The sequence below is a fragment of the Anoplopoma fimbria genome, chromosome 13 (genome assembly GCF_027596085.1).
Source record: "Anoplopoma fimbria isolate UVic2021 breed Golden Eagle Sablefish chromosome 13, Afim_UVic_2022, whole genome shotgun sequence".
NCBI classification, from domain to species: domain Eukaryota; kingdom Metazoa; phylum Chordata; class Actinopteri; order Perciformes; family Anoplopomatidae; genus Anoplopoma; species Anoplopoma fimbria.
In genome coordinates this window covers 2,623,433-2,649,457 of record NC_072461.1, presented here as the reverse complement: position 1 = coordinate 2,649,457, position 26,025 = coordinate 2,623,433, and the positions used below count along the sequence as shown (strand labels likewise).

The following is a 26,025-nucleotide window of genomic DNA, read 5'->3' as shown; positions in this document are numbered from 1 at the left end:
CACGCACTGCGCTGCGAATCCCGTTCGCTGATTGGCTGATATCACAGCAGTGAAAGGTTATGAATTCTGTCAATGGAGAGCAGTAGTGATTTGAGTGTCATACAGACATGCCTTCGTTTGGACGTCGCAGTAGTTAGCCCATACTGTACCGTAAGTCTTTTGAGGAAATATGTATTATAATTATATGTATATATAATATACTTTGTTCTACCATGGTGCACTCTTGATAAAGTTTGCAGTAAAGTAATTAGACCAGATTGCATTTACAGAACCCGGAAGTTGTTATTATATTCCTTTATTGATCCCCATGGGGGAAATTCAAGTGTTGCAGCAGCTCAACTACACAGACACAGACAATAAATACACATACTATACAACTACACAGACAATAAATACACATACTATACAACTACACAGACAATAAATACACATACTATACAACTACACAGACAATAAATACACATACTATACAACTACACAGACAATAAATACACATACTATACAACTACACAGACAATAAATACACATACTATACAACTACACAGACAATAAATACACATACTATACAACTACACAGACAATAAATACACATACTATACAACTACACAGACAATAAATACACATACTATACAACTACACAGACAATAAATACACATACTACACAGACAATAAATACACATACTATACAACTACACAGACAATAAATACACATACTATACAACAAATAAAAATAAAGATAAAATAACTTCTGTGAATAATAATACCTTACAATACGAGGTAACATCGGTATCATAAGGTAATAAAAATACTTTTTAATTAAGGAATTGTAAAAAATAAACCTTAATTAACCTTAATATTTCGTGAAGCATTTTGTAATCTTGTTTATATAAGTGCTTCACAAATAAATTATGATTATTATTAATATTAATAAACCTATAGAAACATTTTACCTAACCTAATGGATCCTACCCTCTCTTTTGATGAGGTAAGACTGTAATGTTTGTTCACTTTTCCCTGAGAGTTTTTACAATGAAGTCCCCTCCCTCCAACCAGCCACGGCAGCATCTTGATTACATTGAAACCATGTTTGGTAAATCCCCATCGACCCTTCCTTCACAGACACTACTGGAGACCTCTTCTTGTGAGAAGAAATCTGTCAGATTGTAAACCACACATAAATAATGTTTTGCATTTTTCACGACAAGAGTGTGGATAACAACTTTGTTTAAAAAGAGAAAAAGTCTTTGCATGAGGAGTGGTCTCTGAGAGCAAGAGATGAGCAAGTGTTCTCTAAACAGCCTCACATTCCTCTAGATGTGATTACGTTTTATAATTTACACTGCACTGACCAAGTGCTAAAGCAGATTACTGCAGTCAAATATAGGCTTGATGTAACCCTAGTATGTGCAATCTTTTTATATTTTTTTTACAAGGTTAAATGTCAGGTCAAACTCTACAGAATACCATTCCTTGTTAGATGCCAAGAGTAAAACTTTCTTCAGGGTAGTTGTTCGTATTGAGTTGTGATTTTAGGGAAAGTGAATCTGTAAATATTACAGTGACAATGGTCACATGGGTTCTTTGCAGTTTTGAGCCTCAAAGAAAATATGACTTTGTCAAGTTAGGCTAATTACGCCACCAATATTGTGCTGTCAAATGTCTCTATACTTTTACGCAACCATAATCTTGACAGAGATGTATGTTTCTCTAAAACGTTTGCCCGTGTGTTTAAATTAGTCATCTCTTCAAAGGTTTGAATACAGAGTTGATGTTGGTGTGTTTGCTGTTTGACTGTGGCTCACTCCTGTTTGTCTGATTTATTTGCAAACAACCAGTGGAACCGTTTCTATTCTAAGTTGTGACTTAGAGAAGTAGTGTTGGTTTTTTTGTGTGATTTGTTTGGAATTTCAATAATGGAAATGTATGAATTATTGCACTAGAGTCTAGTGCAATAATTCATGACAACATAATCCATGTTCACAGAAAATGAATGCTTGATAGTCTAGTGACTAGACTGTCAAGCATTCATTTTCTGTGAACATGGATTATGTTGGCTCGCAGGACTGTATAACTTCAGTTAAATTATATTGCCAGCAGGAGAGCTTTTGTTCTTCAGCTGCATTTCTTGCATCATCTTTTCACTTAATGTCCCCCAAAAGACTCCTTTTCATCCTGAAACCATTGCATCGGAGAAAGCATGAAGGGAAAGTCCAGTGAAAGGACAGTGAGAGGACTGGCTTAATTGTCCGGGCCCATTAAAGGGACAGTTAACTGCCGTGGCTTTTTCTACTCTGTATGAACTCCTCATTTAAGACACAAGATGCATAATTAGAGGCTCTTTGTGACTCATTTGCCTAGTACTTCCTGCACAGTTACGGCTTGCAGTTTTTCATATGCGGCAATGCCGAAGCAATGACAATGAAAAGGTTGAGCAAAGAAATTACAGAGGGAGCAAAAGAAGAGGATAAGGGCGCCGTGTCAAAGCTGCAGGCTTTGGTTGATGATTTAAGCATACCAGTGATTGTGTCCGTCGATCGAGTAACTGAACAGGAAGACTTCGGGTTTTTGACTTTGAAGGTTTTGCAGCTCTCCATTCCTGACAGGCAGCGCTGTTTATTTAATTGGGGTGTCCTTCTGTCATTACCACACGGTCATCGTCCCTGCACAACAGATGTTACAGTAACTAATGAGTAGCTGGGCTCATTTTATGAGGTTAAAGTTGAACCCAGCCACACCCCTTCTCCAAGCACAAAGGGTCAACTTTAATCTCCTGCAAGGTTCTTTGTGCATGTTCACATGTGTGTGCACTGATGTGTGTGTGTTTCAGAGTCAAATCTCAGCTGTATGTCTCATTTTGAATTACCTTGGCCACCTGCTCTGTCAGCATATATGGTGGGGGATGCAAAAGAGGAATACAAAAAAAGGCCCTGTCACGTCCTAACTTATGGCACAGTGTCCGAAGGCACTCATTTTCATTTTTTCCAACATGTCCAGTTTGGCTAACTGCCAATTTAGCTGTCCTTTTCCCTCCATCTCCACACAGTTTGCCCTGTAGTTAAGCAGGGAAGATGTCCAACTCACCTCTCACTTCATGTGGAAGCAGTAATCACATGTTCTGGCCTCGACATCCGTAATCAAGAAAAGTTTCTCAAGAAAAAACCCAAAATGATGTGTCGCCAATTCAACAAAAGGACAAGACACTTACAATCTGATGGATCATATTAATCAACATTGTTTGTAACTGATCTGTGGAACATTGGCTGCTTCTTGCCGTAGGCTTAACTTTAACTGCAGCAGTTAATCAGTTAGCCTGAGGGCACGGTGACATTACCAAATAAGCTTGCATAGCAAACTCATGGACCAGTGTTGTATTGGCAAATGATGATTTAGTTTCACAGTATGAAGCAACTCTAAGAGCAGGGATACCACAGTGTTTGCTTTGCCCATTGTGCATTGGCATGGCCATGGATAAATTAGCTTAAGATGTGTCTCTGTAACAACAGTTATTTTCTTCACTCCCATCAAGGCAATCCCTTACATGGGATTGGATGCATTGCATAAAGAGCTTTCAGTGGTCTTTGCTTTATATTTTCAAACAAGATAGGTCTTGTGGAAATGTGATATACCGTATCTCCCAAAAAATCCACAAAGATCTAAATATTTTTGAGGTGAAAAATAGTCCACGGAGCTACAGATTCATGGTTCATTTTTTATCTACAGTGAAACATGAAGTTTTAATGGTTGCTCCAAATCTCTGTGAGTCCAAAGAATCTAATTGAGCTTAATCTACCCACCTTTTTCCAGACTTAAATCTTGTTGAGCAAACTCATGAGATTAAGTTTGACTAGATCTAGTTTGGAAGGATGTTCAGACTCACGTAAAGAAATATAAGAACTGTAGATCGTTGGATAAATGTACACGCTGACCAAAAACAGACAAAACTGGGCGTTTTTTGTAATATTCTCCTATTTATCTTTAACAGTGTATAATTACTTTGCTGGTGGTCATGGAGCACACACATAAACCTGCCAAAATCTCTGTGGTTCCACTGACTCAGAGAGACCCCCAGTAAAGACACACGCACACACACATTATTATCAAATTCAAGAAGTAAACAATGAGGCCTATTGATGCAGCTGGAAGATTAACACAACCTTACAACATCATAATGGATTGATAGGAGATGGGGCCTTCGAAGGGGGTCCATGACCAAATACTAACAGTAGACCTAAGGACTATGTTGAACACAATGAGCCTGTTGTTGGAAAAATTCATCATAAAGACACCCTGTTATGAGTTTCTTAATTCCTGTCTCTGATTTTTTTGCAGGTCATGAGTGGTACAGTCCGACAGATTACTGTAGCTACTGATCCAGGCTCCCCTTACTTCCTGCGAGTGGACTGGGCTTTCGACTTGGTGTCTGGGGTCAAATTAGCTCTCACTGATGGCAGCTCGGCGTGGATCGGAGAGGGTAAAGACTTCAGATATACAAACACAAAAACAAATAGCAGATCAGTGACCACTCAGATTATTCACAACGCTACAGTCTCCCACGTTTGTCGCGACTTAACCCACGATTTTCAGCCTGGTGATCTGCAAAGAATTAAATCTTTTGACCATTGACTAGACTGGGTTGTCACCAGGTTTGCCAATCATCAGACGGTCCAAACTGTGTAGGCACCTGGCTGACCCCATCTCACAATATTGAAACTGTTGGTCCTTAAACCAGAGGGAAAGCAGTGACCTTGTTTCTCCACCCCCCTCCTCTCTCCTGTGCTGCAGCTTACAGGTGTAGAAAGTAGATTAAACTCTACAAGGCTTGTCTTTGTATGTGCAAGTCAGTGTTCAATGTGTGTGTTTAACATGTGTGTGTGGTTACATATGCACATGAGTACATTTACTCTTGAAGGACACCTGGAACATAACTGCTCCCTAGTTTTCTATTGCTGTCCATCTGCAGAGTTGACAGGCAGAGATGGGGTTGTGATAGCTATGTGCGGGCTTCTGGGTCGTCAGTGTTTTTGTGTTTGATGTGTTAATTGGGACCCTCGGCCCCTTGTGAACAGCTGTGCAACAGCTGATGACATTCCCCTCGGTTTCTGTGCATGCTCCCTTCTGAATCCGCTTTCACATGCATCCATGCATTGCTACATAATTAATGTTTTGCTCTGCAGTCTGCCATCACCTCTTTGCCCTTCTCTCAGCTGTACAACTTTAAAATGATGCAACAATTAGAAAAATGCATTCCTTGTGTCCAGTTTCAGAAGATGACGTGACAAGGGAAGCCAACAATCTGGGAGCCACAAGAGAAAGATATGTTGAGGATCTTCTCCAAGCGCTAACAGGAGGTGAAGGAGGAAGGAAAGGAGGCGACAAGGAGGTGTATTCTTTCCACGTCACTCCAGATCACTGTCATCTCTCATATCAGAAGATCTGTAATGACATCTCGGTGAGCAAAACTTTGGGTAGATTTTTACTCTGAGGGGCTAATTAAAAAATAATGGATTTAGACCTCTGAAGGCACCATGATTGCGCATCACTTGCAACAGTAATCTGACACGTTTCAAGGTCCGACTCACAAAAGATATATGCCACGATCACTGGAAAGTCTGGGCATGAAACCCCTTATAAATGCACTTCAGTTATCACTAACCCTCTGAAGAGTTTTACTTTCACAATAGTTACTAGTAGCACTCATCTTTGTGAATTGGACTGTTATTGCAATGATGCTCATTTAGATAGATAGAAAGCGGCCAATTTTTCGCCAAATGTTAGCATATTGGCTAATTTAAAAACATTAAAATAGCACAGGAGCACAGAGACACTATTTGGTCATTTATGGGTGCTTTAAGAAGTGCACGGTTTCTTTTGGTCTTATTTGTGCAGGTTTACCATCTGCAAAGCAGTTATAGTGAAATAGTAACCAGCATGGTGTAGCTGACAAAGGCCGTACATCTGTTTCCAAGTTGATATATACTACATATAGTATATGAAAAAAAGGGGCCAACACCTGAAAGTGTTGATAATTGCAGCAGTTTTTAACTTTGTTACCTGTATGTGTAGCCTAAAGACATGTTTTCCATTGTAAACTGCTTTCCTCTCTTGCGGACACATATTACAAGGTTGGACTGGATCTGCAGTTCTCAAACTGCTGTGGCTACTCTGACTCTCTGGTGTTCACTTAAATTGATTTTGGGTGCTTTGCGTCATTTTTCAGGTGCACATCACACATAGAGTAATGAACCAAATGTGGTATAGCAAACTCATTAACTAAGTGGGTAAGGGGTTGAAACAAAAGTGTTGAGGAATTGGTTATGAAGATCAATTTTAGAGAGTTCTTATTAATTCTTTATTATGTATCAGCAGTTCACCCTTGAATTCCACATCATGCACTTCCCCCTTGTCACTGTTCCCTGAGGATAAACGCATCTAATGACATACAACAAAATAGAAAGGAAGTCTAATTCTTTACAGGGGGCTGTTAAAAAGATAAGCATTATAGTGTCCCCACATTAAAGCTAAATTAGAATGGCTTGGTTGCCTTCAGGCCACTGAAAAGCCAGAGATAGGAATCATTCAGTCAGCCAATACCAACAATATAAGTCAGTTGTCTAACGGCCACAGCTCATAAACATTTCGTGAAAAAGGTTTGTTGATTGATGGTTAGGTAAACGGTAAGGTGAAGCGAGTTTGCGTTAATGTAAATAATCATTTTTCCGGATAAAAGCACATCTCTTTTTGAATTTATGCAGCAGTCGCTGACAGAAACATGTATTTCATGCTGTTCTAAGGCTATTCTTACATAGTTCACCGTGAGTGGCAGGTTTGATGGAGTACAAGTCATGGGGCTTTCAGTAGATTTTGGTGGTATTCTTCGAAAATGTGAGAGGATACTGTTGCCTCAGGGGAGCAGGTCACTCGGGGTCCTGGGACTGCTGCAGGTAGAGGAGACCAGAGGGAGAAGGCCAGGGGGTTAGGAACACTGCAGAGACCATAAACCCCTGATTTATGGATAGGGCCGTCCCCATATAACAATGTTAAACAACAGTTGATTAGAGCTTTTTCCTTTCTTTCTCCAACTCCCCCAGGCTTTCTTTGTGTTTATGTGTGGTTTGTGTATACAAGTGTGTATATGTTTGTGTTGGGGCATGTGCAGAGATACTGTTGGTTTTAAATAAGTTGGCCAGGCCTTTGACATTCTTGACAAAACGGTAACTAACCAACTAACTACGTCTCATACTTCAATAGTGAAATTATGATATCAAGAATAGAAATGATGGATATTCTAAACAACACACCTTTAGTCATGTTTTTGGATATTCTCTTTTTTTCAAACTCAGAAACACACACAAGATTTATATAGCTCAGTTTGATTGTTGATGTAAGATGTAGAATGATTGACTAGTTTAACTAATATTGCCGTAGTACGGATTCTACTGGGACATCCCTAGTGGTTATATTAGTTCATCAAGGCTTCTTTTAATGCAAAATAGATAATTGATATTGACAATAATTCACACTGAATTTCTGATGCCTTAACTATCGTTACTCTTGATCAAATCACTGACACTTATATTACAAATATATACCATCAACATTGAGTGAGCTGCAAGAGAGACTAACAAATGAAAAGCAGCCATCATCTGACTTTTATAGACCCAAATGAAACAATTCAACCTGTTTTAAAATGACATAAATTAACTCTTTCATTTGTATAGGGGTGCAAGGATTTAGTTATTTTGCGCAGGTAAAAGTTGTGGCCTAAAGTAGCAACTAGACCATACAAAATGATTGACAGTGTCCCAAATCTGACCTGCCCCAAATTTGCTTTTTAAAAAATGTAATCCATGCTCAGATTGTTGCTGACAGTAATTATCACTGTGTGTGCAGTATGTGTGTGGTAGACACAGATATAATCCCTGGGGGCTATTTGCATTAAGTGCTAACTACTACCCTTGTCTAACACCTGCTTCTTCTTTTTCTTTTTTCTTCCTCTCCCTTGTTTTTCCTTCCCAACTCGTAAGAGGTTAAAAAGTGGAACATATTTTCCCAGCCAGATAATTTCAGGTTACCGAAATCACCAAAAATGAGACAAGTTTCCTTTGGGAATAGAAGAAAAGAGGCCAGAGACTAAACAGGTGGCGGACTTAACCTGACATTAATATTTTATGATTATGACCCTTGAAGTTGTAATGATGAATGTAATTTGGGTGTCTGTTGTTAAACTGCTACTAAGCAGGTGTTTTACATGGCTAAGTCCGACATTATCTCCTCCTTAATGTGTGTTTAAGTAACAGTCTGTCAATCATGGAAAAATTATTATTCTAGTACTGACAATTATACAGACACTTAATGTTCTGAGAACTTAGACCATTTAAGTGGAATTAACAGATCCTGTACATCTGTTTAGGACTGCCTTGATTTGGCTCCGAAACATTGATATTTATTTTTTTCAATTTAGTGTTATTCATGTAGACCTAATTGTGTCCATTGAAAACATGTTTATTACACACTGCAACTATGGTAGTTTAGTTTTTGGCTTAGCATACCATATTTGACATCAATCCGCTATTACTTGTGTTGCCTCTCTTTTTGTTTGTAGTGCTTTGACAAGCAGCTTGATGGTCCCACAAATATTTGATCAGTTAAACAGAGGCATCCAGCCATTTAAAGAAAAATATGTGGCTCTGTCTTTGAGTACCATTGAGCTACACAGTTCTTACGTCAGACCAGCTTTTGATCCAGGGAGATTGAGACTCTGATTCTTGACAGTTGTGGTAACGGGAGCTGCAGGGTTCTGGATGAGTGTGGGTGGAAGCATGTGACACTGATTTTCGACGTTTTATGTTTGTCAAAAAGAACTTGTGTTATAGATCACTGTGGATTCCAGCTGTGCAGAATGATGCCAGTAGTCAATGTTTTTTTTATTCTCATTGAATTATCCCAAATTCTGAAGTGTAAATTATACAATATGCACTAGTACATATTGAGTGTGTTTGTATGTTCACAGCCCACCTTTGTCAAAAATATTTAGAAACAATAATATCGGTAAATCCTCCACATGATCATATATAAGTGTGGGTGGGGGGGCAAAAGCAGAAAGAAAAGTTTTTTTAAGTTAATATTTGTTTGGTGTCTTTATTTTCCTCTCTTTTTTCAACTTTTCAACCATGCTATGTGGCAGATCTTAAAGCTGTCTTATTTTATTTTTTTCTTTCTCTATTTTTGTGTCTTATTCCAAACACCATCAAGCCATGTATCTAATATCAAACCTCTGCAGTTTTTAAACGAGAATGTCTAGCTCACTGTGCATATAATTTGCCATAATGACATGTTGGAAAACAACGAGAGCAACTGACAACTGGAAATGAATAACAGGATAAGAGATCCCTTCATCAGGGTTTCCTTTTTGTTCCGCAAAACAAGTATTCCCAGTGTAATGATGTTAAGCCTTTGATTCTCAATCATTTGTTAAGCTACTCTTTGCTGTGTTGAAGCAGATGTGATTCTGGCAAGCAGGGCTGCAACACATTTTTTTTTGTTGTTAGGACTTTTTTTATTCATTGGTTTAGTGTATAAAATGTCATAAAATAGCAAAAATGTCCAAGGTTATGTGTTCAAATTGTTTTGTCTGACCAACGGTTAAACACCCTAAAGATAAACAATTTACGATTAAATAAATTAGAGAAGAACAGCAAATCCTGACATTTGAAAACGCTCAATCTTTCAATATGCTAATTAATTAATTTACTTACTATGGAACTATTGTAACATAGGGCCTCTCCACTATATGATTTTTCACTATATCATCCGTACACTTATGCCAAAGAGCTTTTTCAATCACATTAGTTATTGTTAAGAGTGCCATGTTTTGATAGGCCCAAACACAAAATGCCCACTATATCATCGTTGGTGATGAAAATGTTCAGTCCCATGAAGCGGCCAAAATGCTTTTATGTGGTTTCAGAAAAAAAAATAGAATTAGATCTGCGATCATCCAAGGTTACATGTTTGACTTTTAGTTCTGTTCTGTGTGGGAAATTGTGGTGGTACTGGAAGCCAGATTTTTATCCTGAACGCAAAGTCTAATCCAACAACGCATCTCTCCTGCTGCAATTTTTCACTGAGTTGTAGTTTGCCTCTCTAGTTGAAAGTAAATTCTAATAAAGTCTCCCTGTCGTGCTTTAAACATCTCCCAACCCAGCATTCTTGGCAGATACTTGGATATTTTAACTTTTATCCCTCACTATCTGCACTGCTACTGTGCCATAACATGCCCTATGTTTATGGAAACATTCATGTTATCGTGGATGGACTGAGTGCTGTCCTCCCTCACTTCTTGCTCTTTATCTGGCCTCACGCCTCCTCACGGTCGCACAAGGGAGCTGATGGGACAAGCTGATCTCCGCTCCATGCCCACACTTTCCACATTAAGCATCCTTGCCCAACCTTGAACACAGTCTCTTTGTCATCATAAACACAGTGCTCACACACTCACTTCCCCGTTCCCATTTTTTTTGTAATAGATAAAGAGATTAATGTTGCCCTCATATCGAATATAATGATAATATAAATGTGGCAATATAAGCTGGACGTTTTGTCAACAAATTAGATGAATTAACATGCCAGAGATCTTTCATTTTGTAATTCAAATGAGGCTAACTCACTGTTATAAAATTGATTAATAGCTATTGATTAATAGGGGTTATTGTCCACAGATCCCCGGGAATAAATGGTGGGTTGGGTCTCTAGTGATGTGTTGGACAGAGTGATAAGTAAAGCTTTGTGTCCTTGTGCCTACACTGTGTTATGGTATCTTTCTCACTGGGACTGTGTTCTTTTGGCTTTGTCCTCCACACCTACATCCCCCCTTCTCCACGGGTTTGACCTTATGGTTTGGCTAGCTGTGTGGAGACAAACCCACAAACAAACAGTCAGACCACACACACACATTGGACCGTGTTGTAATGTCGAACAAACTTGTCCTGAATCCTGAAATATGTTTTTTATTCACACTTGTTGCTTTATCTTTTTTGTCTCTTTTGATGATTTTATATACAGTACGTCTCATCCCAAAAAGTAGATTTTCCAGGGTTTTAATTTCATCTCATTTTGAGGTCTTTTCCTTTGGACTATTATGTTAGCTGCATTAATATTAAAATTGTCATGAATAAGCCTACCCTGTAAAATCAAAGTAATGAGTCTAATGCAGGTAAAGGCTGAAAGAACAACCATGAATAAGTTCTTTATTGTATTGTTGGTTTAGTAACACAGTAGAAAAATGTGGCAGTGGGTCCTGGATCACAGACAAACAGTCTGACCTCCCACACCTTGGCAGAGGCTGGCAATGGTGTGCAGATTGACCTTTAACTTTATCTCTGTGTCTCAGGGGAGAAACAGAAGCTCAAGAAAATAAAGCGAGCTTTTTAGCCCCTTCCTGTCTTTCAACAAGGAACTTGGTGTTAAACCTAGCAAGTTGCTTGCCTACTTTTCCAGATTTATATTTTGATCTGTGCATACTTCCTTTTTCCATGTTGCACAGTAAGCTAAAGGTAAACTTTGGATGATCTGGAATTCCAAAGTTTACTTCTTCCCAGGAACCCTGAAAGTAACACAACCTTTTGGTATTTAAAGGAAAGACCAGAAGAAATAAACAGCAGCTGCAGTGTCATTTCCAATGTTAAGCCAGTAAATAAGGGTTATGCTTCCAGCAGTTTAGATCTCTGTGTCTGGTGTCTGAAGTTGGTAATACCATGTTAACATGCTGGTCAGGAAGTTTACGGTATTGAACAGAGTCAGTGGGTAAGACAAAATTTGACATTTGTCATTATCATGGAGTGATACGTGTACAGTAAATGTAGGACAACATTCTTGTGTGTAAATATTAGTGTACTTAGCATGTCAGAGTCCAAATCCTTCACATTATCTTTTCTCACATGGCTGATTTATTGCCTAATTGCTTTCCTCTGGAAGCACCGCAGAGATTTAGACACAGGTCGAGAGGAGGGGTTTGAGGAGAAGATGGAACAGAGGTTTGAGGTTAGATCAAAGCTTTCACAGTTATCATGACCTCCTATCTGTGCATATAGATAGGAATTGGTGGCCTACCGTAGTGTGCAAGTTGGTATATCTTTGATATGAATCAATCACTTTGTCTTCTTACCTTTGGCTCAGTGTCACACACTTTTCCTCTTAGCCCCTGAGAGGAGCCTGGTCTGTATCACAGTGACATCCTGATGTTGTTCTAGATTTTAACGAGTTTTTGGGAACATCATCCTCCTTAGTTCTTGGGTGGTCTCCACTGTGTCCTGATTCTTTTAAGTCGACTTTTGTTAAATCGCTGATTTCCTTGTTTTGATCCGGCTGGCAGCACTGGCATTGAATAAGCATGCCACTACTCAAAGTGACATTACAGAATGATCTCTTAATCTATATCTATTGTTTTGAGGAGTGATACTGAATGGAGTCACTAAGTAAGACTATACTCGCCGTCACTTTAAACTTTAAAAAAAATCAGTTCTTTCAAAAAATACTTGGCAGGATGAACCATCTGTCAATCAAACTCTTTCTGAAGATGGGAGAAGAGCGTAAACATCTTTTCCATCAAGAAAGAATTTAGCGCCGTCCTTTGGTCTTGTTTCAATGAAGAAATACACTCCAGTTCTGTTATAACTGATGCTATAGCAGCGTCTACGCTAAGCTCTTTAGCACTAAGGAGGATTGTTATTTTGAACTAAGAGTTGCCTCACTTTGTCGCCTCACACACACCTAAGCCACGCCAGTAGCTGCCAGTAGCTTCTCAAAGGACGCTGGTTTGTCCTTGCCCTTGCTTACCGCACACTAACGCATTACTTGATGACTGACGAGATGGATTTTCATGTAATATGTTTTCCTGCGTTTCTCACAAGATCTTGTCACATTGCAATAATCCAGATGTAGTGCAAGGTAAAAATGTATGAGATGTATCTTATTCTGCGCAAAGGATTGTGGGTCAGAACAATTTACCATCTTCACCATAATATTTTAGCGTGTTAGCAAAATTTTGTCTGCTGGTGGCTTTTGAAGACAAATCAGGTGATCTCCAAAGTTAGTAGTTATTAGGATTTTAACCGCTATTGTGGTTAAAATGATGCATCCAAAAGAATTTGGCAGTTGTTAAATAATAGATATAATATTGCTATTGGTTTTCTTCCATTAATAGTAGAATATTTCATGCACAAAGCATTGCAGAGAAGTTTTTATTTTTGGAGACAAAGTGAGAGGGAGGAGGAGAAAACATAAAGGAGAAAAAGAGAGACAAGAAAATTTGACAGAAAGAGACTAGAAAAAAAAAGAGGAAAAGGCTTAGCTAGTGAAGCTGTAATGGTGATGTGAAGTCAGTGTCCACTCAACATGAAAACCACAAAACAGCTGTGTGGCCTGCCAGGACAGCATCGGCCCGGGTAAAAAAATGCAAAGTATTTTATGAGAGCTTTTGAAGATGGAGACTTTATTACAGTGGGTCTGCGACCTCGACATAGCCCAGTGAAGATTTAGCACCTCGTCACCTTCTGGTTTCCCAGTGCATTATGAGAAGTACTTTTGTGTCTCTGTGTGTGTGGGTGTGTGTATGTGTATGTGTGTGTGTGTGTGTGTGTGTGTGTGTGTGTGTGTGTGTGTGTGTGGTGTGTATGGGTGTGTATGGTGTGTGTGTGTGTGTGTGTGTGTTTGTTTGGGGGCCGAATCTCCAAGGCAACAAGAAAACAAATACTGTGCAGCTATTTGAGCATATGTTTGGTTTTGCATCTTTGATGTGCACACTCCAGGTCAAACAGTGTCTACCTTCCTCTGGGTATTCTGTATAGAACTATAGCTGTTTGCTGTAGATTTAGTCCTATTTTGTCTCTTCAAAATGGGACTGCTACGGTGGAATTTGGAAAACTAATCAACTAAATGTTCAAAAACTTCCGAATTTTTCTGTCGCCAGCTTCAATTTCTCGGGTCCGCTCTGTGACTTAGTGCCAAAATGATAACCAAATGAGGAATGTTTTATTACATCTGAAGCCTGTCTGTGATTCCAAAAAGTCGCAGACAAGAAGCAACAGAGAGGGAACACTGTGCTCACTTGGATAGTTTACTGGTGACCAATGAATTCATCCTGTATTTCAGACAGAAAAAAAAACCACCTCAACATTTGAAAAGGTCTCCCACATCAAAGAAAATGTGATGTAATGGTTTGTTATTCCTCCATATTGAAGTTCTTTTTCGGATGATAATATGGTGCAAATGCTTACTCATTTTCAGTGTATGCAGATTTGGAAACTGCTTTAGATGCAAGATTATTGCCTTAATCCGTTAATCTAAGAAATCTGTTCTCTATTTTACTTATGTTGAAATTGTAGTGCCAGCTTTTTCCACGTAACTTCCCCCAGCTTCTACAAAGGGGATCCCCTGGTACTCCCTTGGAATCTGTGAGATGTAGAGTGGTACCATACTAATTAGTACACTAGAAAAAGACTTAGCATGCATACATACATAGTATTTCAAATGCAGTATGCCAATATTACCAGGTTGCCCTCCTGCATTCGGTTGCATTTTGCAGTATGCAAGCCAGCATGCTGTTCCGGCCATTCTTACCCACAATCCTCTGCGCAGCGGAAGAGATGTTGCATTGACCAAGCAGCCAAGAGAGCACAAACTGATGAGAGCTGGATGACAGCTCATTGACAGAAGCTGACGGATATATGAGCCTAGGGTCAAAGTTCAAGGCACAATGTTAGAGAAGAAAGCTATGTCCAAATTGTATGCACACTGCATGCAACGGTAATTACTTTGTAAGGGCAGCTGCAGTACATGCTAAAGGTAAAAAGATTTGGAACACAGCCAGAGTCTTAAACCTGTCCAGTTGTCTCCTCCCAGTCGGTCACGCTCAAAGGGAGGCACCTGAAGGTTATGCTTACCGTGTGCCATGATCTATCTTAACTGTCACCTGTCAATACAGAGGAAGACCGGTGGAGTACTGAGGTCCTCCCACATTGCTGTGCATGTCAACTGTTCATGAATAATGAAAGACTGCCAGCCTGAAAATAAAAGTTTATTGCATTAGATATGAATGCTGATCCTCATGCAATTTGTACTCTCATTTGATCTTGCTCGCTCATTTTCCCTCCTGTTTTTCTGCTCTTCTTTCCTTACTTTCTTCAGTTGCACTTGGGTTCCGTGGAGCTAAAGCCAGCTCCAGACCCGCTAGAGCTGAACCGGGAGATGATTGGCCAGTCCCTAAAGCGCAGTACAGATCTGGAGTCCAAAAATTGCCATCTGTTGAAGGAGAACCGTAGGCTGAAACAGGAGCACCACAGAATTCTCAGAGAGTAAGAATGAGGAGGAAGTACCCCCTTTTTTTGCTGATGGATTTAAATGTGTGTTTATGAACGAATATGTGATGGAAAGCAAATGTCAAGTTCAAATGGAAAATTCCCTGAAAGATGTTCAGGGCTGAATTTGTTTGTTGGTTGTCTTGTTTGCATGCAAGCTCTCTTTACTTTATAAGCCGTACTGCCAGCTGTTGTGCACAGAAATCACTAAGTATGACATCACCACTGGTCGCCCATTGAGAGTATTAAGGGTTCCACCCAGTGTTGCAAACTGGGCTTTTAATTTCTGGGAACTAAATTCATATGTTTCAGCTGTATGACTTTCTTGTCATGTATGTCTTCTTTTCAAATAGTTTTTTTTTTGCAATTATTTATCTGTTTAGTGATTCCTTGGCCAGTAAATGGAGCATTACCAGAGACTGATAATGTGGGTGACTAATGTCTGCACAGGGTGGAGGCATCAGCATCATTCCTCTTAGAAAATGTATCTTGGAAGGCAAACAAACAAGAATCCTCCCCTTTAAACATGCATTTGTGTGTCTGTGTTTGCATCTGTACATGTCTGTCCATGTGCAAGCGGGAGTCCATTGCTGGCATGTTTGTTTTTGCACAAACATTGGTGTGTTTCTCTTACCAGGCTGGAGCAGCAGGTTGAGGATAAGGAGATGTTGGAGGGCGAGCTGTACTCCCATTTTGTCACAGTGCTGAATGAGAAGAAGGCCAAGATCAGAGGCCTGCAGGATGCTGTCCGCCAGCTCCAACAGACTGAAGGCCAGCAGAGAGATGAGGAAGGGAGACAAAGGTCAGCAGACTGAGTTTCCATGGCTTCCACAAATTCTGTGATGGTCTGGCATAACTGGCTTGCTTTGCTACTTTAAAATACAAGTAAACCACTGAAATATGTTTTATTTCATGTGTTTCTCATATGTTTTAATTTTTTAAACACAGGGTTTACCTAGCTATAAATGATGTGGTCATTACAAGAACCTCTGGGTCTGATGAACTGCAAGCTACCAGGTGTTACCTTGAAGTATAGACATACTGTACTATCTTTCTATTGCATTGGGGGATTTATGTCAAATACTCACGAGGCCCAGTGTATTCCACTAATTAACATTTTAACCCAAATGATTGTTGATTATGAAGCATCCCAAAAGACATTTTTCCTAAAGTAACGTGTTACCTTAAAAAAGAAAAAGAAAACATCAAAGTCAAGAGATAAGGCTGCAACTAATTTCTATTATCTTTATAGATTAATCTGCCGAATATTTTTCTCCATTCAGTACTTGGTGAAACATTGTAAAACTGAAATTGCCCATCACAACTTCCTGGAGCCAAAATTTTTGTCTGACCAACAGCCTGTAACCCCAAAATATAAAATTTACAACAGTGTGAGGCTAGAAAAAGCAGCTTATTCTTGAATTTAAGAAGCTGGAATCATCAATCCATTTTTTTTTTTTTAAACTGACATAAATCAATTATTAGACGTGCCTATCATTTTCTGTCGATCGACTTATTGTTGCAGGTTTTCCTGTAGTTACACACTACTTGTTAAATACTTTATGAGAAGCACTCCATAGTGTCGAAATCAATTTAGCTCATTCACTGTTTAGCACTGAGAGTTTTGTAAAAAAGTGTAATTTAACATATTCAGGTCATTGCTTTAGTTGCACATTTGCAAGTTCTTTTTCCAAGCAGGTCAGTGCTGTCAGATCTGCGTATGTGCTGGCCACACCTTTGGCTTTTGCCTAACACAGACGTTGGCTAATTTGTTTCTTTACAAGCCTGTGTAATTTCAGGCCACAGTATATGGATGGAAGATTTTACTCATAATGGCTGCTTACGTGTCTGGCTTTGCCACCTTCCCTGTGGACAGTAATATAAAATATTGAAATATGATTACACAAAGATTTTACCAGCAAAGTAAACTGAAATGCTGCATTTTCCAGAACACACTCAAACCTTAATTTTCTTCATTGCTTTTTTACACAGATTTTTCTACATAAAACATTATTTCTTCTTCTCTCAAACTTCTGTCGTTTCTTCTAGTGACGATGACACAACCCAGGGTGAAGACAACAGTCAGGACAAAAGAGAGGAGACCGTTCCGAGCATCCATCCACCTCAGCAGCCAACCATTCTCCTCAGGGGTGTGTGTGTATAGTGCTAAGATTGCAGCTATGTTTTCCTTTTTAGAGGGAAAACTGCTCCTAAACCAATTTAATGAGCTATTATCTCCAAACTCAACTTAGTGTTACAAATTGAACATATAAACAAATTATAATCAACTGTTTTCCTCTTTGCCTGCGTCAGAATATGTTGCAACAGCAATATCAATGATAATAACCAGAGTGAAACTTCTCCTTGCCCTGTAATTACTCAGAATGAAATAAGAAAGGCTTTTCTCTAGGGGCAAGGAAGCTGAATCAATACAATTCACAACATGATGAGAATTGGCGGTTAGCTGTGTATTTGTGAGTTAACACGCACAAATGTGTTTGACTTTGATCGCAGTGTAAGCTGAAGTATCATTTGGGTTCAGGTGACAAGATTAGGATTCAAGTGCTGCATATTAAAGCACGATCGCAAAGCTATCAGATATCAAATGTATCAGTTAGAGAGGGAAGAAGATGGGGCAAATATGATAAATGCACTTTATGATGATTCAGAAAGTAATTAAAAACTTTAGACAGTCCTCATTTTGGACTTTATCATAAATCACCTTTACGGTTACAACACACCGTCCAAACATTGTGCTCCAATACTCAACTTACTTATACACTACATTCACCATGTTTGGTGGAGCCCATTCCCTGTACTCCTTGCTTTGTCATAGGTCACGATGTGACTCACAATTAATGCAGACTCTTAAGTGAAACTCTTGAGTTTTAGCTTTCCTTGAACCGATTTTACAGTCCCATAAACTTGACAGTTGAATGGCATTGATCATGTAAGCAGGGGGTTTTGACGTAAACCTAAAAGCACACACAGGCAGAGAATATACCCTTGGGTAGCCAGGTTCTGGGAAACACTTTTCAGTGAGTCATAAACCCGATCCAGGGAAGTCTGCTGTGATTGCTTCAACACGGCCGACCATGGGGTGGTCTCTTTACTTCCTGCTTCATGCAGAGCGGGTCGTGACGTCAAACCTGCTGAGTCATAACCCCCCGTACTACATGTTGCAATCTTCTGGGATAACCCACTGATTGCGCTCCCCCCAGTCCCCCAAACAATAGGCTAATACAGTTGCAGAATACATTGATGCCTTCAGCAGGTTCTGTTGTTTTCCCTCATTTGCTACACTTTCTCTCACTCACACACACATGCACACACACCCTCCCCTAGATGGAGGTTCTAGATTGCGCAGCATGGGTCTTGGATCACACACTTTGTTTGCTGTCCAGAAGGATTTTACAATGCTTTCTTGTAGTTTTCAGCTTGTCAGTGAAAATCACCCGGCACTTATCTCTTATAATTATCTGCATTGATGATATTTCCTCTGTATTTTGGGTGTTTCCAAAATTGTTTTATTATTTAGACAAATTCAGCTGTCCAACAGATTCGTCTCTGGGTGTTTCTCTCTTGGCCTTCACTTGGCCATGATGGAAACACGCCATGAATTCATGCCAATGGTTGTTACAATATGCTAATGGCTGCCTAATGCACTTTTATTCCAACTTGTTTATCTTGTGCAGCCTTAGTCTGGTAACCGCAGCAACCAATCAATTCAGAGCCACCTTCATAACGATCTGTGGACATGAAACATACAGTATACATTAATTGCAATAAGAAATCTATTTAAACTTTACATACATAGTGGGCCACACAATTCCCCTTTGACTGACTTTGACCCAGTCAACCCTCATGCCTCAAGGTGTGTTTTCAAATTGCTGAGGCCTGATAAGAGAGAGTAATGACAGGACAGAATTGGAGACAAAAGAAGAAACTCTCTCTTTGACCTCTGCCCTCCAGTTAAGAATCGGACACTGAAAACATAGGAAACGTAACACTCAGAATTTGGTGACTGAAGATTAAAGAGATAGAGATGGAAGAAGGAGAATGAAAGGAGAGGAGGAAGGCAGTGTGTCTTAAGGGATGAGTGAGTGTCTGAGCAGGAATAAAGAAAGAAACGATCAAAAATGATGGTCAGATAGACTGTAATGTCAGACTTTATCCACTCTTCATTCATTTTACAGAGAATAACAACAGTAGCATTAAGTTCACCATCCACAAGACAAGGTAATTAAGTCTTCTTAGTATTTATTTCCATCAAACACAACTGCTCAATCTTTCAAACTTTTTCAATGAGCTCGCAGCAGTGTTAAAGGGCAAACAGGTGTGTTTGTGTGTCTGTCAGTATATAAACGATTGTATGACCGGGCATGTGTGGAATGCCAGATCTCTATTCCCGATAAACGTCACAGGACTCTAGGTGTTGAGTTGTCCGGGGGTTAACAGAGGTTATCTGAGGCAGTATGCCCTGAGACCTCCACAAATGTGCCACAAATGACACTAATGGAGATATGGAGAATTTGCACTTTGGTAATGAAACCAAAAATCCACAAATTCTGGAACATGACAAAACATCATCGTGCAAACATTTAGAGGTATAGAGAACTTGTAATCCAACAAACAGACTTCATTGTGAAGAAATGTTATATGCATCTCGTACGTTTCATTTACAGTAAACATGATTTTTTCAAATTAACAGCTTTGATAGTTTACGTATATTAATGACATAATTTATCAAAGATGCGTAGATGCAAATTAATGATGTAGTAAGACCCACGGTCTCAAAGGTGTTTTTTCTGAACAGTTCAATGTTTGTGTGTATGTGTGTGTGTGTGTGTGTGTGTGTGTGTGTGTGTGTGTGTGTGTGTGTGTGTGTGTGTGTGTGTTTGCGGTTCATATTGCATGCAGGTGATAGTCTGGTGTGCCATGGCATCTCTGTGGACCGGACCTTTTCGGATGAGGAAGATGAACAGCCGAGACGGAAGCCTAGTTTGCTTCACAGCCCAGAACCTTCTGATCAGGAATAGAAACTCAGGTTAGTCAGATAACGAAAGCAACCAATCTATCACCATATTTGGTAAAGCCATTGCTTCCCCTAGATGACTTACATTTTGTTTAGTACATAGCTGTTTGGTGGAGCCTCTCTTCACATACAGTAGCAGTACAAAACTTCAGTTTCAGATGGGAAAACAAGATTACATGTTGCAGATTTTCAAGTAGCTTGTATTAAGATAGTGTCAACATGACACACAGTCTCTTTCAGTTAAAAAATAAACTGTTCCATGTGGCCACGAACCAGAGTTTAACAACAATGAAAGGAAATGATTTCAAGCTTTGCTTTATGGCCCTGTGAAACATTTTTCTTTTTCATTTTCTGCACTCAGAAACTGAAAAACTTCTGAAAAAACTCCGCAATAACTAATGTGGTGTGCCCTTCTGAATATTTATCCCCCATTGCTTCCATTCCTCCACGTAAAGAAGATTGAATCATCATTTTGTTGTCATCATTGGTAATATAGAAAAGCCCACACATACACATTTCACACATAATTATCTGGTTTTCTTCATCTTACACCTTGTAGTACTGATTGCAGTACTCATTGTGGAGATACATTACCCTTACTGTATGGGTGGTTGCGGTCTCCTTCTAATACATTAGCAACACAAAATGAACTTAGCGAAACACAAGAAACACAATTGTTTTTCATATTCTATCTATGGCGTTTTCATTTTTTTTACTCTTTTGCTTTGCCCTTGGGATCAGGAGTAGAATTACTAATACATTTCTTTGGGTGGGAACATTTTAACAACATGACTAAAGAAAGATGGCCTCACTGGTGGGTCTGACAGGGCTCAAGATATTAATCAGCTTCTGTTAATGTTTGGGTTTTCAGAGGTGTCTCGTGAACATCCAGCTCATACATACAATGTTGTGAGGTCTTTCCACATTCAACAGCTGCATGCTTTCTCATACTGACGCACTGCAATAGAATGAACAGAGGTTCTTGAACGTCTGCCTTTTAGGATTAAGCAGGTCTCAGGCAAGAAAATAATCTAAAAAGCAACATTCATCACACTCTCGTGCATTCTGTATTCAGAAAATGCTAATATAACAATAACTTTAACATATCCATATTCAGTGGTTGCATTGGGATAGTAATATCAACCTACAGTTGTTATCATGTTGTCAGTCAATATGTGGTACATTTGGTAAGTTGAGCGCCTCTCCTACATTTCGTGTAGTGACACTTCTTTCAAATCTAAAAACCTCATAACATCCTCCCAACACTTACATTTGGGTGTTGGCTGGCAAATAAACATAACTGAAAATGACTGCAGTATGGCTTCTTCTCTGAATTGCACTCTAAACTTTGCATTCTATCAGATTCAATATTATGGCAAACATCTTTTTTGCATGAACTTCTTAGGCAGATTGCATGGTAATATTATTCAGCCTAGGCTCATATCAATATATTGAACTGTAATTCCCAAAGTACGTCTCCATATTGAGGGATTAAATGTAACATATTTAAATGTGATGCAATTGTTTTATTAGTGCAAGTCATGCACAACCTCTAACTGTTTCCCTCTCTCTACTCTCCATTCTCTTCTGTCTTTGCCTCTCTTTCTTGCTTTCTTGTCTCCACCCTCCACCTCAACAAAGATGACATCCAGGACTCATCATGGACATGATTAAAGCCCCCTAAATCTAAGTTTTTTTTGATGAAAAGGGTTTATTTATCCCTCTCCAGCTATGTGGCAAACTACTTTCAACTAGTCAACCCTCACCTCAATGCTAGCAACAACAGTGACAACCTGGAAACAGTGGTGGGAGGTGTCCACAGATTTGATGCCAGATTTTGTTCCAGATTGAGAAAGCAATTCTCAGAAAACCCGAGCATGTTACTGCCATCTGGTTTGCTTTAACTGTGACAATTATCTGCCACAGCTCTCCAGAGAGACTTGCTGCTTGTCTGTCGTCTTCAATAAATCAAAGACGAGCACTGAATGACGCTATCTATGTTACCAAACACTCCAGACTGCGTTCTCCATTCAGTGCTGCCGTCAAGACTTTACCCAGATGCGTAAGTGGTCATGTGATAACAGACACTTAACGCCCTCCAGTGCTTCCTCGGGAACTGCTAGTGCTGCTAATGATTTGGAAAACATGGTGGAGGATCTGGACCAGCAGTATGGAAGCAATTTCCCAACAGTCTGACTTTGCCCTGAGCTCAAATTTGGCTGCCAAGCCCCTCACCCTTGGCTCTGTGTGAGACCAGAGTAACAACTACTAAGGGACAACAGGTTACACCCTGAAAATAGGGTGTCACCAACAACGAACCAAAGCTGCTTTGTTGCTGCTTATTCATCATGTCTTGCTGATGTTTTCCTCCCTCTTTTCATTATGAAAATAAACTATACGCCATCTCTTTCATTTCCACTTTCCAAACTAGCATTTTGACCTCCCTCTTGTTTCTCGATTTTCATCTGCCCTTTTATTCTGTAGATGTGTTGTGCTCCAAACTACCTGAGGGGTGTTTTGCAGAGGGTTAATGGGGTTGTGTTGTCTCTCTGTCTTCACCTCCTCACCTCTTCCTTTACCTCTGCTACCAGCTTTAGGTCCTGAGGTCATCACAGTGTGTCTTCACACTGAGAGTAATGAACCTATGCAGATAATTTCTTGGTCTTTTTCTGACCATTCTACCTTTGACTTCTGGACCTTTCTGCTGTCTTTTATAATTTTGATGATACTTGTATGTCTGCTGAAAACCACAGGTGGTCGCCTAGATAATCCCACAACACGCGCTTGCTGGTTTAGTAATCCCCACAGGAATGTCACACTCGTTGCTCTACACATCCCATAAATAAGGCTTTTTATAAAAGGAAGGCCAGATCAGTCTTAAGGATCATTTACGGATGAGCACATGACATCGTGCCATGAAGGGTCAGACAAAGTGTGAAGGACAAGATAGGAAACTGTACTGAATAATTCATTTTGTGGTTTCATTCAGAGCATAACGATAGCATGCATTGAATGCAGAGTATTCTAAAACGGGCCAATTTGTGTTGTTTTCTTATTTTGGATTGGATTGGACGTTTTTCTTATTTCAATGGTTTCCACTTTCAATCAGTTGATTCAAGAATAAATATTTTTATTTTATTTTGGATATACAACAATTGTCCCTGGAAATGTATTACAAACACATGAAGGAAAACGTAATGTTTTAATATGTGAAATGTTGTCAATGTTCTTCAAATGTGTTGGTACAACATAAGGCATGTTAATTCCAACCTGACATGAATACAAATTTTACTTTTCAATATTTTTGTCTTTTCAGTATTTTCAATATCACACTTCATTATCCAAGAGACAAACGACATGCAGCTATGAGGAGCATCCATATGGTTAATAAAAGTAAATTAATAATAATTTAAGCTGAAAACCATGATGTGTCTTTGATCGAACATGTGAAATGTTTGTGATGAGAGGCTTTATATTGTACAGTGAAAACATGAAATGTAGAAATGTCAGTGTAAATCAGCAGTATGAAGATGTTTATCGTCAGTATGAATTTTTATTTATACAAAAGGAATGACGTGTAATTGTTTGGAAACAACAAAGAAAATCTCAGCAGCGGTACATGGTGGCCCTTGTGGACATTTGTATATCTATGTACAACATGCATACAGTAAAGTCAGTGCATAGATAATCTAGTTAATCTTTAATGAATCCAGTTAATTAGCATGTTAATGAGGAAAAGTGACTACTATTAAGCAGCAGTCACCTTTCCATTGTGTGTCTGTTTTTATTTGAGCCACAAAATAATTGAGCTTTAATATCCAATAATATAAGCTCAGATGAATTCCCAGGGATGAACTTGCTCTGTTGGCTTGTCATAGTAGTATACATTGTAAACAATCAGCAACTATGTCTTTAAAAGTCAGTAAATGTTGAATTCTATTTTCCTCTGTGCAATAGCATTTTGGAATAAAGTTGTGAAGTTACAACAACATGGTCTTCTAGCAAGGGCAGTCTAGATAAACCGGTCTAAACCGCAGTCCATGCAGCTGAAAGGGTTAACTCTGTTTGTGAGAGAGCGATGATGGCTGTGCGAGGATGAAATTAAACGTTCAGTCACTTGCTTATCATCGTCATTCACTTACTGCATGCACCTGTAGGATTCCCATCATCCATTGGAATAACGGGTCTTCCTGCTTTCCTGCCACCGAGCTGCAGAGAGACAGAGTGGTCTTTGTTTGTTTCTCACTGCCTCTCACCGCCACACTGTAATGTCTGAAACAGATTGGATTTACACATAGACTGTATATAAGAAGTGGAAGCCTTGAGTTTGTCATTTTGACTGATGCCATCTTGTTTTTTGGCTGTTGCCATTTTGTTTTTTTGGAAACAGTCGTGACAAGAGGGTGGAACTAAGCACAAGCGAACGCTGAGTATGACATTTTTAGGCAACCAAAACTGTTACGATAACCTTTCATAAACTGAAAACACACTGTAAAAGGGTTAAAGTTGTAAGACAAAAAAACGGACAACTCCCAGAGCGGACAATGCCGTGCTAGCGACCTGTCAACCACAAAGTAGCCAGGCCCTAAAGCAAACCCTGCTTTATTGTCTACGTTTCTCTAAATGGGACTATAATTCACTGAATGAACATCATGCTGTATTGTACTTCTGTTCAATCTGACTTTTTTTCCAACCAGAAGAGTCGCCACCTGCTGGCCATTAGAAAGAATTCAAGCTTTAAGGCACTTTAACATTGGCTTCACTTTTGGTTGCCCCCACGAGTTACACAAGTGTTGTTTGAAAACTGAAAATGACAACTAATTTGAGAATATATAATCAAATACTAGCTATTACGTACCCCTTAGGCATATTGAACCAATTGGTGATGCTTCCATTTTTGATTGTGGTGAATGAAACACATTTTTCAATTCTGTAAAACCAGTGGTACAATAAACACGTTTCAAACGATACTTCATCTGTTGATTTTTTTTTCTAGCTCATTTTAACTGAATTGGTTTTATTGTGCCAGTTGTGTCTGCCTAATTATTTTGCTCACAGTGGGCAGCACTGCTGTTTTTGCTGGGAGCAGCACACACATGGAAGTAAAGCAGTGGGCAGGCTGTTTAAAACTCAGCAGTGAGCCTTCCTGCTGGACCGCTTTGATTTAAAGTGTCATCTTCTGCTCTGTGTGCAAACTGTATGTGCGAGACCAAAGAGCTAGTCTATGCATACATTTGACTTCTAGCATGACCTTTATATTTTACTGTAACAGAAAGACCATGATAGTCAACATATGCAGAAACTATCCAGATGATGAGATAAATATCCATCAATGATGTGGAAAATGAATAGTGTGTGGTGCATTCAAGGTATCATTGCTTAAAAGTCACATATATTGCAGCCATATACTGTGCGTATGTTAAAGGTAGAACTTGCTCAGCGGCTGAACCAAACAGAACTCTTCACTCCACATTTAGTGCTGACTTGTCTTCCAGTCGTGGAGTCTTTTCCGCACTGGTCCACAAGTTTTGCCAGTGGCAAAGAGTAACCACTTTGTTTCAACCCAGCCGCTAAAACAGTCTTTTGATCATTACAAATAACGACTGGTTTCTCTTTAAAGATGCGGGCGTGAACTGA

General features: G+C 39.3%; 1 protein-coding gene across 2 annotated transcripts; it reads left to right on the top strand.

Annotated features, from left to right (window-relative positions):
- The first annotated feature begins 68 nt into the window (after positions 1-68).
- On the top strand, positions 69-25,340 carry LOC129101335 (DNA repair protein XRCC4-like). Of its 2 annotated transcripts, none has more exons than XM_054611112.1 (8): positions 69-150; positions 4,330-4,471; positions 5,259-5,449; positions 15,184-15,350; positions 15,991-16,155; positions 17,403-17,503; positions 20,274-20,400; positions 23,705-25,340. In XM_054611112.1, the coding sequence occupies exons 1-7, from the start codon at positions 73-75 to the stop codon at positions 20,390-20,392; spliced, it is 963 nt and encodes a 320-aa protein (XP_054467087.1). In that variant the 5' UTR covers positions 69-72; the 3' UTR covers positions 20,393-20,400; positions 23,705-25,340. The 2 variants fall into 2 exon arrangements, with proteins under 2 accessions (XP_054467087.1, XP_054467086.1); XM_054611111.1 differs by having other exon boundaries at positions 22,030-25,340.
- The last annotated feature ends 685 nt before the right edge of the window (positions 25,341-26,025 follow it).

Excerpts from the sequence above, each read along its gene's own strand:
- LOC129101335 (XM_054611112.1), top strand. The coding sequence starts at position 73 with ATGGAGAGCAGTAGTGATTTGAGTGTCATACAGACATGCCTTCGTTTG. Across the intron at positions 15,351-15,990 it reads CACCACAGAATTCTCAGAGA|GCTGGAGCAGCAGGTTGAGG; the intron begins GTAAGAATGAGG and ends TTCTCTTACCAG. Across the intron at positions 16,156-17,402 it reads GATGAGGAAGGGAGACAAAG|TGACGATGACACAACCCAGG; the intron begins GTCAGCAGACTG and ends CGTTTCTTCTAG.